Raw genomic sequence first — 14,107 nt, forward strand, 5'->3', positions numbered from 1 at the left:
ACAAAAAGAGTGGATTTTAAAAAGACAGATACGTAGAATCTAGAGGATAATCTGCACCATGCTATGTTCAGTCTTCAGATGTGGAACACTCCACCACCAGAGATCAAGCTGAACAAGAATAATTACTTTTAAAATAGCATGCAAGAACCATATCCATGCACAAGTCATTTCTCATTAACCGCTGCTAAAGAATAGCCCAGCACCTCCTCTTACTGAGGCAACGGATAAGGAACAACTAACTTAATTAAGCAGTGTAACAAGGGAAAGATGAAATGTAAGCTTCTTTCAATAGAAAATGTGCTTCATAAATTATGTAAATAGAGGCTAGACTCTACAGAGACCAAGAAATAGACAAAAGTGATGATGCCTTAGATTTGGCAGTATCCCTTGAAATTTATATTTTTACCTTTTAAGTTAACATTACATTAGACCAATATAGTACATGAACATCCACTTCAAGATAACTCTGATAAAGCCTCCTGAAATCTGTTAAAACTCATCTCCATTTGTGGACAGCTTATTTTTCCTGTACAGCACATAATAAAATGTTATTTTTACAGTCCAGGTGTAAGTTTATGATTTTGAAGTATCATTGTTCAGTAAATCTGAATCGCTGCTCAATGAGATTTTAAAAAAATCACTGATTATTACTGTAGGTTGAATACCTGTGTTTTTATAAACTCCTTCAGTAACTAGGAGTCTTTAGTGACAAGTGCCTGCAGGTTTTCTAGTTTCTCACAAAACTAAAAAACTGAGGATTGCAGTTTTTAACAAAGGTTTTTCCATTAAAATACAATCTTTTTTTTTTTTTTTTTTTAATCTCAGCTCTTTCACATGACCATTTCCATCAACTATTTATTTGTACAGGATGTCTGGTTTTGCCTTTTTCTATGAAGAATGAATCATGCTTTCTCTGTTGAATGTCTAGACCAGTCCACAGAACAAAATCCCATTGCATTTCTCAAATCTCCTTCTCCCGTCAAAATACTACTGCTAAAACAGGGCCAGCCCTGTCCTAACTCAGTCAGTACGACAGCTTCAATCTTAAACCAATCACCAAAATGTTCTGTAAACAATTTTATAATTAAAACAAAACAAAAAAAGAGTTTCATCTTGTTATTTTCTCCTAGTCTTATTTGTGAAATTTCTTCTTCTTCCGATTCTTCTTGCCTGCTGCAAGAGCTGCCTTTTCAGTCATGATCTCCTGGTACTTCCTTTTATTGTATCTGAACAACAAAAAAAATCAATTTACTTTTATTAAATAGGTCAAATCACAAAGTAAAAGATGAGTGTGACCTACAAAAATCCTAGATAGAAAATACATATTTTGCCAGAGTAAGTTTTGTCTTGTGTTTTCTGTTTCAAACTTCTTTAGTTTGATAAGTGTATGACTAGTAAAGGAGAAGTGACGCTGGTAGTGCTGATGCGATAGGCAAATATTTGGAATCTTTTTTTAAATACTGCTGGTAGAATTATCACCACCAAAAACTTAGGGGGAAAGGACTGCTGCATCATACAACATAAATGAAGCATTTTAGTCTGTTTACAGGCAAGCTCCTCTGAGGAAAAAAGCAATAATTAAGTGAAATGCAAATTTTAAAAACACCCAAGCATTTTGCATTAGTAGCTCTTACCTGTAGCAATGGATTTTTACATCATGCACACAATTAGACTTCTAACATGTTTTATGGCTTGCTAAAGGCTGTCTCTTTGTTAATGATGACCAGGCTCAGCAAGAGCTGTGATGCCAATACCACTAATGTTGTCAGCAGTTTATGTTGAATGTTATGTTAACCTCTCAGTGTACTCTTTGATATTAACAATCAGTCTTATATCGAAGATTTGCGAGAAGACTAAGATTAATATTAAATAATACACAGAACACACATAATGAAGACAGGCTAACTTTAGCTGTTTTCCCAGGGCAGATTCTCCTGTTCCTGCATCAATTAGCAGCGTGAATAATGTCAACATTTTAGTGCTTGCTGAGGCTGCTGCTTGCCAACAGGAAACTTGACAAATAGTTGTAAAACCCAAGTGCTTTATTCAGTTACTTTATTAATTACTCACAAACGCTAAAATTGTCAGGTTTTGTGAGCAATTCATCTTTAAACATTGCTTTTAATAAAGATTTTTGAATTAATCAGTGCCTATGAAAGAGTACTGGCTAAAGCTAATCATACTGGTAGGAAATAGCTATTGAAGTTTCCATACCCTACGCTGCCAATACATTTAAAATCCTGACCTGCAATCAACTCCTGGTATCCCAACCCTGGTTCTCTTCATTTATATGAAAAGATGAGAAACTGCAACAGGGTATCATGTTAACAGACCAATATGCAAAATGGTTTAGGTTCGCCAATCCACCCCAAGAATTATAGATGATCAAATATTAACTCATTAAATCGTTCTTTAAAAAAAATTTCAGAGAAATTTGATTATCACGAAGGTGCCAGACTGACAACCCTGTAAACTAAAATCCCATCTATATGCATAGTTACAGCACAGGTAGCAGCAGAGCAGGTTCACTTTCATTTCCCCATCAACATGCCTGAATCCTATTCTGCAAAAGTCACTTCCAGAAAAGAGGAGATAGATCAGGCCCAGTTCAATAGGCTCTGTGGCAAGACTGCCACTTGTGTTGACTTCTGTCTCCATTATGGAACTAAACCGAGACCACCAACTCACTTCCTATAGTCCATTAGATAACTGATAACTTTTATATAGCGCATACTGCTTCCAATATACTCATCTAATTCAGTAAAGCATGAATTGATCTACTCCTGTTACTCTGATCTCTGGAATGGAAGTGTCTCGTGGTGGCACTAAGCTGGCTCTAATTTTTTTTTTTTTTTTAAATACAAGAAGTAATTCAAGTTAATTGAAAGGAAAAAATAAGTTACTCTAATCAAAATTGTAATACATTTCTGTCTCATATGGATCATACTGGTAGTATTATAGTTATAAAGCAGCTTATTTTAAAATACCTCCTAAACTCAGAATCTGCAAGCAGCTCTTCAACAATGGTTCTCTTCCTTTGTTTCTTGGGGATTCGAGCATGGTAAAAGTCTATCGGAGTGTCAACCACAGTCCCAACCTGGGAAAAGAAAATTTAAAATGAGCCTTCCTGCAACATAATACCAGGGTTTTTGTTTGTTTTTAATGACAAGTCCCAGGTGTTTGAGGAGAAAAATGGGAGGAATCATGAGAAGCTGTAATGCAAAGTGCCAAAAGAAACAAGCAGTGTTTTGTATGCATAATCACCATTTTTCCTCTCATGTTTAATCCAAAGAACAGCTTGTGAAAACAGTGCAGTTCTGAACATAGGGACTGCTGCACCAGTCCCTACCATGGTAATCACAACCTAGCTCTTGAAATTTATATAGGATTATATTTTTGTTTACTTGAGAGAGGGCAATTAAATCTTTCACAGGTCTTGTCCTTTATCACTACAAAGTTATTGCTCAGCATTTACTATTTTTAACCCAGTACAGGATTTAAGGGCCCTACCGTGAAAAATGTTGAACCCACTTCAACTCCCATTGATTCATGGCTGACACTTCTCTGAGTTGGTTTGGTCACCATGGGGATAAGGGAGGCCCATGGAGCATGTATTTCCTAGTGTGGTAAAATGTGTATCTTGATCTTAATTAAATAGAATGCCACCAGGTACTATCGTGACAGGAAACTTACAATAGCATATAACAACGCTCAGCCTTGAAAGCAAGCCACCAATGTTTTGAGAAAAATGAATATTTGTAAATGTGTGCTGAATATGCCAAATAGCTAGAGGCAGAAAAGGACTAAGAACTTAACTAAAAATATAAAAAACAATTCCAGATTTCCTGCAAGTTGCACCAGTTTCCAATTACTGTCAAACCACAAAATACATTAAGCTGCAATAGCTACAGTAGGAGGAATTTCAGTGGATCAATGGCGCCAGTCCACAAAAGAGAATCTTGACTAATAAGAGAACTGATTATTATTACTATTATAGACTTGTAAAAAAGACTGATATAGTAGAGAAGACCTGCAAAATCTGAAAGGTTAGATACAAATTTATTGCCATTGTGTGGCGTGAAAACAGATTTTGAAAACAAAGGGATGTATTTCCATCCTGTGACATCAGTTACAAGTCAGCAAGCAAAAAAACAACACGGGCATATATAGAAGTACATAGATAAGGCTAAATAGTTGGTTGCAACAAAATCCCACTTGTAAACTGTAATCAAGTTCAAAAATTGTAAGTAAATGAATAACATAATTTTATAGTCTATGCATCTAATTGTAAAAGTGAGTTCAGACAAATGGACGTCTAAAAATAACTAGATAGGAAATAAGCATAACTATTCTGGACTAGAAAAGTAGTAATAGGATCTCTTTATTTTTCCTGGTTCCTCACCTGAAAGTATTTGGGCAGACCATCTCTATCATTCTTCTTGTAAAAACGTTTGGGGTCCACGGAAGCCCTCATCTTCAGAGCCTTTAGATCATTTTTCAATTCATTTGTCATTTCTGGAGCTTTCATACCAAACCAGCCATCACCTGTTGTTTTCTCTCGCTCTGCCTATAACACAATATAAAGAACAATAAAACTGCGCTGAAGAGCTTTAGTGGTGGAGAGGAAGGAAAAAGCAAAGGATTGCTACATTTAAAATAAAAGTTCATATTATTTAAGAGTATATTTCAGAGAACTTTACAGTCTGATTTTACAGATCAGCATTAATTAACCTTAGCAACTGGTGCCTCCCAAGGACCTGATCTCTGTTTCCCAAACATTCTGAAGAACAAAACAACAAACTATGCAGACGTCACCAGGTAAGCAAAGATATTCTTATAAAAAAATATAGAGAAACAAGATGACAAGGAAGCCCCAAACCTTTTCAAAACATGCCAATTTAATCAACTCTGCAACTGGGACAAGGATTCTCCTCAGGCCAGGCAGTGGGACCAGCATTTGTCCTTTCAGTCTTTGTTCTAGTCTCAACATTTCCAGAAGGCTGAATCTCATATTACTGTTCAATACTGATATGAATTTGCAGTTCATAAATCAATATACTTAAGACGGCTACACATGCATGCCACCTCTACATTTTCATATAACGGAGATTAAAAGCAGGCTTATTCTGGTTTAGTAGTGCCAGATGTTACCATGCTGTAACAGTCAGAGGCTATCCACTTACCTTGCGCTGTTTCTTTATCTGATGGATTGACTCCCTGAATGGCGGAACACAGTCCTTTTTTTCAAAATCTGGAGTTATTATACTCTTCTTCAAGAGCTAGAAGATATCATTAAGTTATTGTTTAAATCATGCTACTGATGAGACTGATCTGAATTGTATTACACATTTGGTTACACAAATAAGATAGCAGAGAAATGATAGGGAATCATAAGTAAGCATCATCTCAATAAAATGGTTGCTAAGTGAGACAAGCCTCCCCGCCCCATGATGGAGGAAGTGGGAGTTCTTAATACCAAAGAGCACAGGGCTGGCCAGCTACAAAGTGCAGCAGGCTGGCAGTGGAAGAAGTGAGCTAGCAGACCCTGCTGGCAGAGTAAATGAGCCCATTAGGGATGGGATTGTCTAAGAAAATAACTTTGCTGGAAAGGAACGCATGCCTGTCACCCACTGACAGTCAGCCTAAAATCCCATCCCAAACAGGTATGGAGGGGTCAAATGTCCCTTCAACTCAGCAGTTCTCATATTAAGCATTGTGAGCAGACCTAATTTTGCTGTGCTGTTTTGCAGCAAGTTTTAGTTCCTGCTGAGGGTGTAACTGTATGAGGGCACAGTATCAGACTCAATCTCATTCACAACTGACAGTATGGGAATTATTATCTAGGACTGCAATGATGCAGTGTAGAAGAAACTCAATTCATGAAATATAATCTCTAGATAAATATCTGGCATGTATTTGAGTGGACTGGACTTCTTCCTATTCTGAAGGATAATCCCCAGTATTTACAATGCACTGAGGGTTCTATATAGACTCTTACATGCCATATACATTTAATTCCTATCATAAAAACAAATTTAAATACACCTCTACCTCGATATAACGCTGTCCTCGGGAGCCAAAAAATCTTACTGCGTTATAAGTGAAACCGTGTTATATCGAACTTGCTTTCATCCGCCGGAGTGCGCAGCCCCGCCCCACCCGGAGCACTGCTTTACCGCGTTATATCCAAATTCGTGTTATATCGGGGTAGAGGTGTAAATGCTTTCACCATACAGAATTTCTCTTTCCTCCAAACTCTACTAGCAAGGCTTTTCTTTTTAAATAAATGTCACAATTGGATTCATTTTAGCATCTTTGAATCCCAGACATCTGTGTAAAATTATAACCTTAGATTCACATTACCTCTTCTTTCTTTTCCCCCTTTAACTGTTTAATTGCACTTGAGCCAGCTTTTTGTTTTCCTGCATCAAAGCTAATATATAAGCCTCCAAGCCTCTTGATATTTAGACCAGGATCTATGCTGCTTGATAGATGTAAACTGAAAGAGAAATGGCTAGTTAATCATTACAGTAATATTAACAAGTTTATAGTGATCTTCCAGTGTGCCCTCTGAAGAAAGGCAGGATTCAGAGAAAATGTCTTATCCTTCTCTGTACTCCTGGTGCATATCAGATAGCTGTCATAAAGGGGTTTCTAGATTGCAATGCTCAAAGGAAATGGGGTTACACAACTAAAAGTGGAAGTGGAAATACAGATAGGTTTAGCAAATCATACTGTACTTCCACTTGGCATAAAGCATAACATTTATTAATAAAAGTTTGTTGGAGAGAACTACAGGGGAATCACTTCCACAAAGCCTCCCCTAACTTGTTTGGTGCATCCCTATCTTGGGCATTCCTATCTTATGTGAGATTATGTAGACTATGTTATCAAAATATTCCCTTTCAATGTTTTTTGACTCAAAATGAAAAATTCAAGGTCACTGCCTATTTGTTAACAAGGAATCCAAACAGAAGAGCAAGAAGCAACAAGAACAAGTAAAAGCAGAAGAACAAGTTGGAGGTAGAAACATATTGGATTCTTGAACACTAGTGTCTGTATGTTTGCTACCATCAGACATACACTGAGACTTGTAATGCCCTTGCCTGTATTCCTAATAATATAAAGTATTATTAGAAACTACATTTTGAAAATGTAATACACATTGCACCATTTGTCCCCTTACTGCATTCTGGCAATACAATTAACTAATTCATAAAATATGTTTGATGGTCAATTTGAGAGGCATGTTTTCTGTTGAAAAGATTTAATGCAAGCTATAAAATGTTAAGAAAACAGTGAACTGTGTGTATGCAATTAACACAACAAACCCAGGCTAGTAAGTTTCAGTCTAGCCTAAATCTGCAAAGTTTGGGTTGCAAACACTGCAGGGAGATGTGTAAACTAAACAAACATTTTCACTTTAATTATAAAATATTAAGTGTTTTACTACTGGGTTTTGTGAAATTTTGGGTGCTTAAACAAACAAAACACCCTAAATTTAGTCAGGGAGCTTTAAAAGTCTCATTATATTTATTAATATCAAACTCAGGGACAGTTAAATCTCTCTACTTAGGGCAAGTGTAAAACTAGGCTACTCACGCTTACCTTTGCAAAGGTTTTTGCAATCTACAAATGAAAGCATTGTCTATGCAAAGCAGGGTTTTTTAATATATGGTAACCAAGGAAGAGGTGTAATGACTTGGCCCCGGCACACTATGGCAAATTAGTTAGGCTTTGATATAGAACCACCTGGGTTCTAGGCTCAGGTCTGGTGCTTAATATGCTTTATTTTAAAGCAATTTTTATAAATGCTTGGAATGATAAAAGGCTGTGATCTGTTTGCACGTGTGGCTAACTTAGCAAAATGGCGAACTATTTCATCAAATGAACTGAAATAGGCAGGGTTCACAAATACCCATTATTAGCTTGGACAGTGCCCATGCGTTCCTGTTCCTCCCTTTCATTTAAGTTTTAAAAACCTTTGTCTTTATTTACCTACCTTAAAGAAAAAACAAGGAATGATGTTTGTTTTTTCAACTTCCTAGTTTTTTACGCTTTATTTCAAAAACTACTTAAGATGATTAAATGACAGTGTTTTCAGTACTAAGAATGCTGCACTCCATCTAAAGAGCTCTGTAATTCACAGGAACACAAACTATGAATTTTTATGAGATTCAGCCAACAAAAATAGGTATTGGAGTGGGTGGGGAAAGCCACTCCTGTGGTGAGGAAAGGTACCACTACAGAATGGAAGGGAAGAGCCTCAGGTGGTGATAAAAAGATTTTTTAAAAAACCAACTGGCATCAGCTGGACAAGGGAAACACCACTAAAGGGTCCTTAAAGGACAGCCACATTGGTGAAACCTCTGCATGTCACAGACCTGTGTCTGGATGTAGGCATAACAGAAAGACTGGCTGGGGATGGTTTGAGCATTGGCCTGCTAAACCCAGGGTTGTGAGTTCAATCCTTGAGGGGGCCACTTAGGGCAAAATCAGTACTTGGTCCTGCTAGTGAAGGCAGGGGGCTGGATTCAATGACCTTTCGGGGTCTCTTCCAGTTCTAGGAGATAGGTAATTGTGGAGCTATAATTCCACTTTGGAGTTCAAGCAACTCCAGTTTCATACATTGATTATATCACCACAAGAACTCCCTCACTATTTGACTAACAATATGCCTGTTATAATTATATGTGGCTGCTTAAGTGATCTGTAAAAACACTTACATATTAGGCTTTTTATTTTTCAATAAATATGCATCTTCATCTTCATCTACGAACTCCTCCTCATTATCTTCCAGATCTGAGGACTCCTCATCTCTTTCACGTTCTTCATCCTTACTTTCTGCATCACTCCTTCTTTCTTCATCCTTACTTTCTGCATCGCTCCTTCTATCTTCCTGTTCTAGGTAATACTTCTTGTTGCCGCCCAAACCAGGTTCTGTGTCAATTACAAACAGTTCTCCATGCGATGAATCATTTTCTAAAGATTTGTTCAAGGATAACTTCTTATTTCTGGTCTCTGCACAATACAGATTTTCTCCTACATCACCCACTTCTTCCACATCACTGTTTTCAGTTTCATCACTCTCATCACTGCTCAGGAGCAACACAGCAGATATATTTTTATTACATGATCTTTTGGTTACAGGTGGGGAGGATTTAGTAACTAGTTCTGCTTGACCTTCACTATTGTCTACATTGATATCAGACATTTTGCAGTCACCATCACTGTCATCACCAATTGGTGATAGGTGTATGCCCTTTTGCGGGCTGGTGGTTGTGCTACTTGGCTTGTCTGCCACCATTAATTCATCTGCATGGGTGAGAGATCTCTGTGTAGCCTCCCCAATATCTGCTTTTTGGTATTCTGGAATTATATTTCTTTTTCTTGGGGTTGTCTGCCTTTGGGACTTAAAGGATTCATCAAGGCTCTCATGGTCAGATAGAAAAAGAGAAGCACTTTTCAACTTTGATTCTTGTCCAGTTATGTCTCTCTCCTTTTCTAACATTTCCTCTGATTTATCTACAATTTCAAAGTGTCTCTCCTTTATTGTTTCTTTTTTAGGAGATGCTATGATACAACTTTTTCCTGTTTCTTTAGGACTGCTGGGTGTTGAATCAATTAAAACTTGTTTTGGGTCATCACTTGGGTTTGTACTGGCAGATTCAGTCTGGCATTGGGTCTTGCAGGGGCTGGGTTGTTTATTACTCTGAGTGACGTATCTATTAGGTGAAAGAGAGGAAGTTTGCTCTGTATCAGAATCAGATTTTGTGACATGTTCATAGTCAGATATGACTACTGGCTGAGATTTAATTCTGTCCTCAGTTAACTTCTCATCTTCCAGCACAACTTCACTAACTTTTTTCTCAGTTTGTCTAATGGTTTCTGCTTGCGATTTCATTAGCATACTCCTAGTTATTCTTTTGGTAGTTACAGATGGCTCCACACAAAGACCCGAGCACCATGACTCTGCATCAGAAACCTCTTCAGCTTGGGCTTCACAAACTGGATCTGGGTGGAGTTTAGCTTTGCATTTCCTGCTTCTCGTATTTCTTGTAGCACTAGCTGTACAGACGCCAGAAACAGTTGAAGAACAAGACTCAGCTTCAGAGACATCTTCATCTTGAGATTTACTTAATTCACTCAGAAGAGCTGCCTTGCTAGGCCTATTTTTGGCTGGTGAATCTGGTTGATAAGGAATTGTGATTTGTCTTCTCCTTGTTATCCTTATAAATAAAGGTGTCTCATGTTCGGACACGGCAGAGTAATTTGATTCTGCTTCATCTCCATCAGCCTGTGGCTCAGCACTTGATTTTGTTGAATGCACATTGCTGTCTCTATTCTTAGTTGTTTGTGCCTCAGAGGGATCACCAAGATCTGATTTTGTTTCAGCATCTTCCAACCCCTCATCCTGAGATTCATGAATGACTTCTGGCTGAGAGTTTCCTTTAGTTCTTCTCCTGGACATCTTCGCAGAAACAGGAGTACTAATTTCAGCAGATGCCAGCTACAGAAATAAAAAGATTAATAACAAACAAGACATTTCCACAGAAAAATACACCTTTAAAAGAGTCATATGAGTAATTCTGGCCTCAAATTCACAAGCATTTTGACTTTTTAAATAACTGTCTAGAGAAAGTTAACCTGATGACATACATTTTGCATTATGCAACGCTTAGTACCACAACCTGCAGGTGAAGAAGCTCCATTATTCATCACTCATTTGCCTACCTATGCCTTTTGCAAACTAGCATCAGACTTTGCTTCCTCCTGGCAGAATCCTACTTCCTGAAATGTGTGCTGTTGGAGGCCTCATACATATGCTTTTATGTCCAGCAACTGATTCCTAGGTTGTTGTTTTTCTGCTTTATACCTCCACACAGTCCTTTATTAAATCTGTCAAAGTTAATTGTGATTTATTTATGTAACTGGACAGCTGAGAATGGCCTTAGTTCCAGCAATCTCCAGCTGCCAGAACAGCCTTATGGGCTGTCCTCTAGAACCACAAAGGTGGTATAAATCACTGTTAAGACACCAGATCCCACACCAACTGGAATTCTATCAGACCCAAGAATCAAGCTATCGTCTGGGCAAGAATAAGCAAAAAAGCAAAAAAAAAAAAAAAAAAAAACCACCCAAAAAACACAAACTAAACCAAATGCTCTGAATCTAGTTCAATCTGGGTTTGGCAGGCTGCCATAGGAAGCAGATTCCAAAAATGGAATTCCTTAACTCAGACAGCCATCCCTAGCTGCTGCCTGTTTAAGCCTAGGAACTGATCGCAAGAACATCACAGGGGATTGTAATTCCCACAATAAGGTACAGAGTCAACCTTTCAAAGAGCTTTGCCCCAGACCATTCATGGCTACAAAGATTACCAACACCGTGAACTGGTACTAATAAATAAAAGTCAGTACAAAGACTTGGGTTCAAACATTATGTATTCATTGAAGCTTGTTCCACAGCAGGCAAATGCATTCTGCAATAGCAGGAACCTTCTGGCAGACAGAATATACTATGTTAAGGAGGCTACACTATCTAGAGTAGTCCTAAACCAGTGGTCCCCAACGTGGTGCCCGCGGGCGCCCACCGGGGCATTTATGTGCGCCCGCCTAATGCTCAGCAGGGGAGAGAAACCACGTCCCCGTGCCTGATGGGGACAGGGAATTCAGGCTGCGGGCGCAGTGCTCTCTGTTCCCAGCAGGCACGGGGCCCGCCTAGTGCCCAGCAGGGGAGAGAAGCTGGGGACCCCCGCCTGCTGGGGACAGAGTACTCCGGGGCTGCGGGGCCGGTGTTCTCTGTCCTCGTGGCTTCTCTCTAGCTTCTCTCTTCATTCATATATTATGTAATATTAAATACGATGTTTTCCGTATTATTTAATGTACAAATACAAAATAAGCCTTGAAAAATTGTTGGCGCCCGCCACACTCTTCTGAAAACATGAATGTGCTACTGGCCACAAAAAGGTTGGGGACCACTGTCCTAAATCCTCCTAACCCAATGGTATCTATGCAACGATGCTTCAGCAGTCTAGCCTTGCAGTGCCAAGGCATGGATGACTGTTGCAAAGTCTGTATCGCATAGAAATACTTAAAATCTCCTGGCTAGCACTGGATGATGAAAGGCACCTCAAGCCACTGCTGATATCTATCAGAGTAGCAGCCGTGTTAGTCTGTATCCGCAAAAATAACAGGAGTACTTGTGGCACCTTAGAGACTAACAATTTCATGAAGTTGATGGATTTCCACTCCATACGGCTAAATGCAGTGCCTTGCATAATGACAGGTTTCAGAGTAGCAGCCGTGTTAGTCTGTATCCGCAAAAATAACAGGAGTACTTGTGGCACCTTAGAGACTTGTTAGTCTCTAAGGTGCCACAAGTACTCCTGTTATTTTTGCTGATATCTAAAAATTGATAATGAATCTAACAGAATTCCCCAGGCTCCGATTCCTATTTGTCAACACACAGCCATTTTATTCTGAACAGCATGTGTCATACAGAGTGTATCCCCAAAGTCCCCCAATCAGTTAAATAGCCAAAGAGTGAGAAAGCCATGACAGAAAAAAGAAATGCAGAAGTGTGTCCAATTGTTTAAAACCCTCTCAGGTTCAGGGAGCTTTTCAACTGTTCCCTACCATAGTTTGGAGCTACAACTAATACACAATACTTCACTTTCAAGCCGGGGGCGGCAGGCAATCGAACCGCTGGAGAAGGGGGCCAGCCCGCCTCAGCAACGCAGGCAGGAGAGCACCCACCACCACCGGCATCTGCGGGGAAAACCAAGAGCCGGGGAGGGGGACACAGCGCGGGCGGCTGCCACCCACCGGGACCACCCCAAGACGCCAGTGGGCCCTTCAGGCCCCCGTCAATCATTTCCAGCAGGCCCATCACCGGGGTATCTGGGCTGGGGTCACCCTCCGGGGGAGCGGGCAGGCGGAGCACCACTACCCGGCCCTGTGGCACAGCCCGCACCTCACCGCAGGCCCCCGGGGGCTCCAGGCCGGTCACCCGGGGTCGAGCTCTGGCCCTCTTAGGCAGAGCGAGGGGAGCCGCTCGGCAGTCTCCGCCCGTGCCGGGGGCCGCACACGCTGGGCCGAGCCCGACCCGCGGTGCGCACAGACCAGCCGGGCCCTGGCACGGGGCTTGCGGGCGCCTCCCGCTTCCTTCCTACCTACCTCTGCCGCAGCCGGGGCAGCGGGCTCGGGCCCGCGCCGCGCTGCTCGCCGCGTGGCAACCATCTTCCCCCGCGTGCCGGAGTGTGCGCAGCGCCCCGACCGCCCCCTTCCGGCCTGGGCCGCCGCGGAAAGAGCTCCGGCGGGACACAGCCGCCGCCGCCGCGCAATGTGCTACTGGTAGCAGTTACTGATAAAAGTGCTGCCTGACGTAGCAAATACCCACAGGTAGCAGTTTCTTGCACTACAATATGTAGGATTACCATAAAAAAAAAAAAGAGGACACTCCAGGGGGCCCTGGCCCCGCCCCAACTCCGCCCCTTCCCCAACGTCCCCGCCCTAACCCCGCCCCCTCCCCTGAACGCTCCGCCCCCCTGCTCCTTCCCCTCCCCCGCTTCCCGCGAAGCAAATGTTGGCGGGAAGCCTGAAACAGGCAGGCAGCAGGTAAGCTGGGGCGGGAGGAGGCGCGGCCCAGTCTGGCCCCCGGGGCAGAGCGGCTTCCTCTGGCGGCCGGTCCCGGCCAAGAGGCTCTGGCCCCAGCGTCTCTGGCCTGAATCGGTTCCGGCCGAGCGGCAGCGGCCCCTGCCGTCGGCCGAGCACCCTCAGCCCTGGTCCCCGCGGCTCCGGGCTGGCTCGGCTCCGGGCCCGCTTCCGGTCGAGCGGCCGAGCACCCTCAGCCCCGGTCCCAGCGGCTCCAGCCCGGCTCGGTTCGGGCCCCGGTTCCAGCCGAGTGGCTCCGGCCCGGCCCCGGCCGGCGCCCAAGCACCCCTGGCTCCGCTCGGGCCCCGGTTCCGGCTGAGCGGCGCCGGCCAGCGGCTCTGGTTCCGGGGCCAGCGGCTCTGGCTCCGGGGCCAGCGGCTCCAACCTGGACCCAAGCCCTATGACCCTGTGACGTTGTGCAGTCTATATGGTTTTATAAAAACATAATAAGA

General features: G+C 41.9%; 1 protein-coding gene across 1 annotated transcript; it reads right to left on the reverse strand.

The window, feature by feature from the left end:
- Positions 1-373: 373 nt before the first annotated feature.
- Positions 374-13,250, reverse strand: DNTTIP2 (deoxynucleotidyltransferase terminal interacting protein 2). Its single transcript, XM_065409278.1, has 7 exons — positions 13,179-13,250; positions 8,727-10,510; positions 6,364-6,499; positions 5,184-5,279; positions 4,403-4,567; positions 2,988-3,097; positions 374-1,226 (listed from the first exon to the last, which is right to left on the reverse strand). Exons 1-7 carry the CDS (start codon positions 13,239-13,241, stop codon positions 1,133-1,135), a joined length of 2,448 nt encoding a protein of 815 aa, XP_065265350.1. The 5' UTR covers positions 13,242-13,250; the 3' UTR covers positions 374-1,132.
- Positions 13,251-14,107: the final 857 nt, after the last annotated feature.

This window comes from Emys orbicularis, chromosome 8 (assembly GCF_028017835.1).
Source record: "Emys orbicularis isolate rEmyOrb1 chromosome 8, rEmyOrb1.hap1, whole genome shotgun sequence".
Lineage (NCBI taxonomy): Eukaryota > Metazoa > Chordata > Testudines > Emydidae > Emys > Emys orbicularis.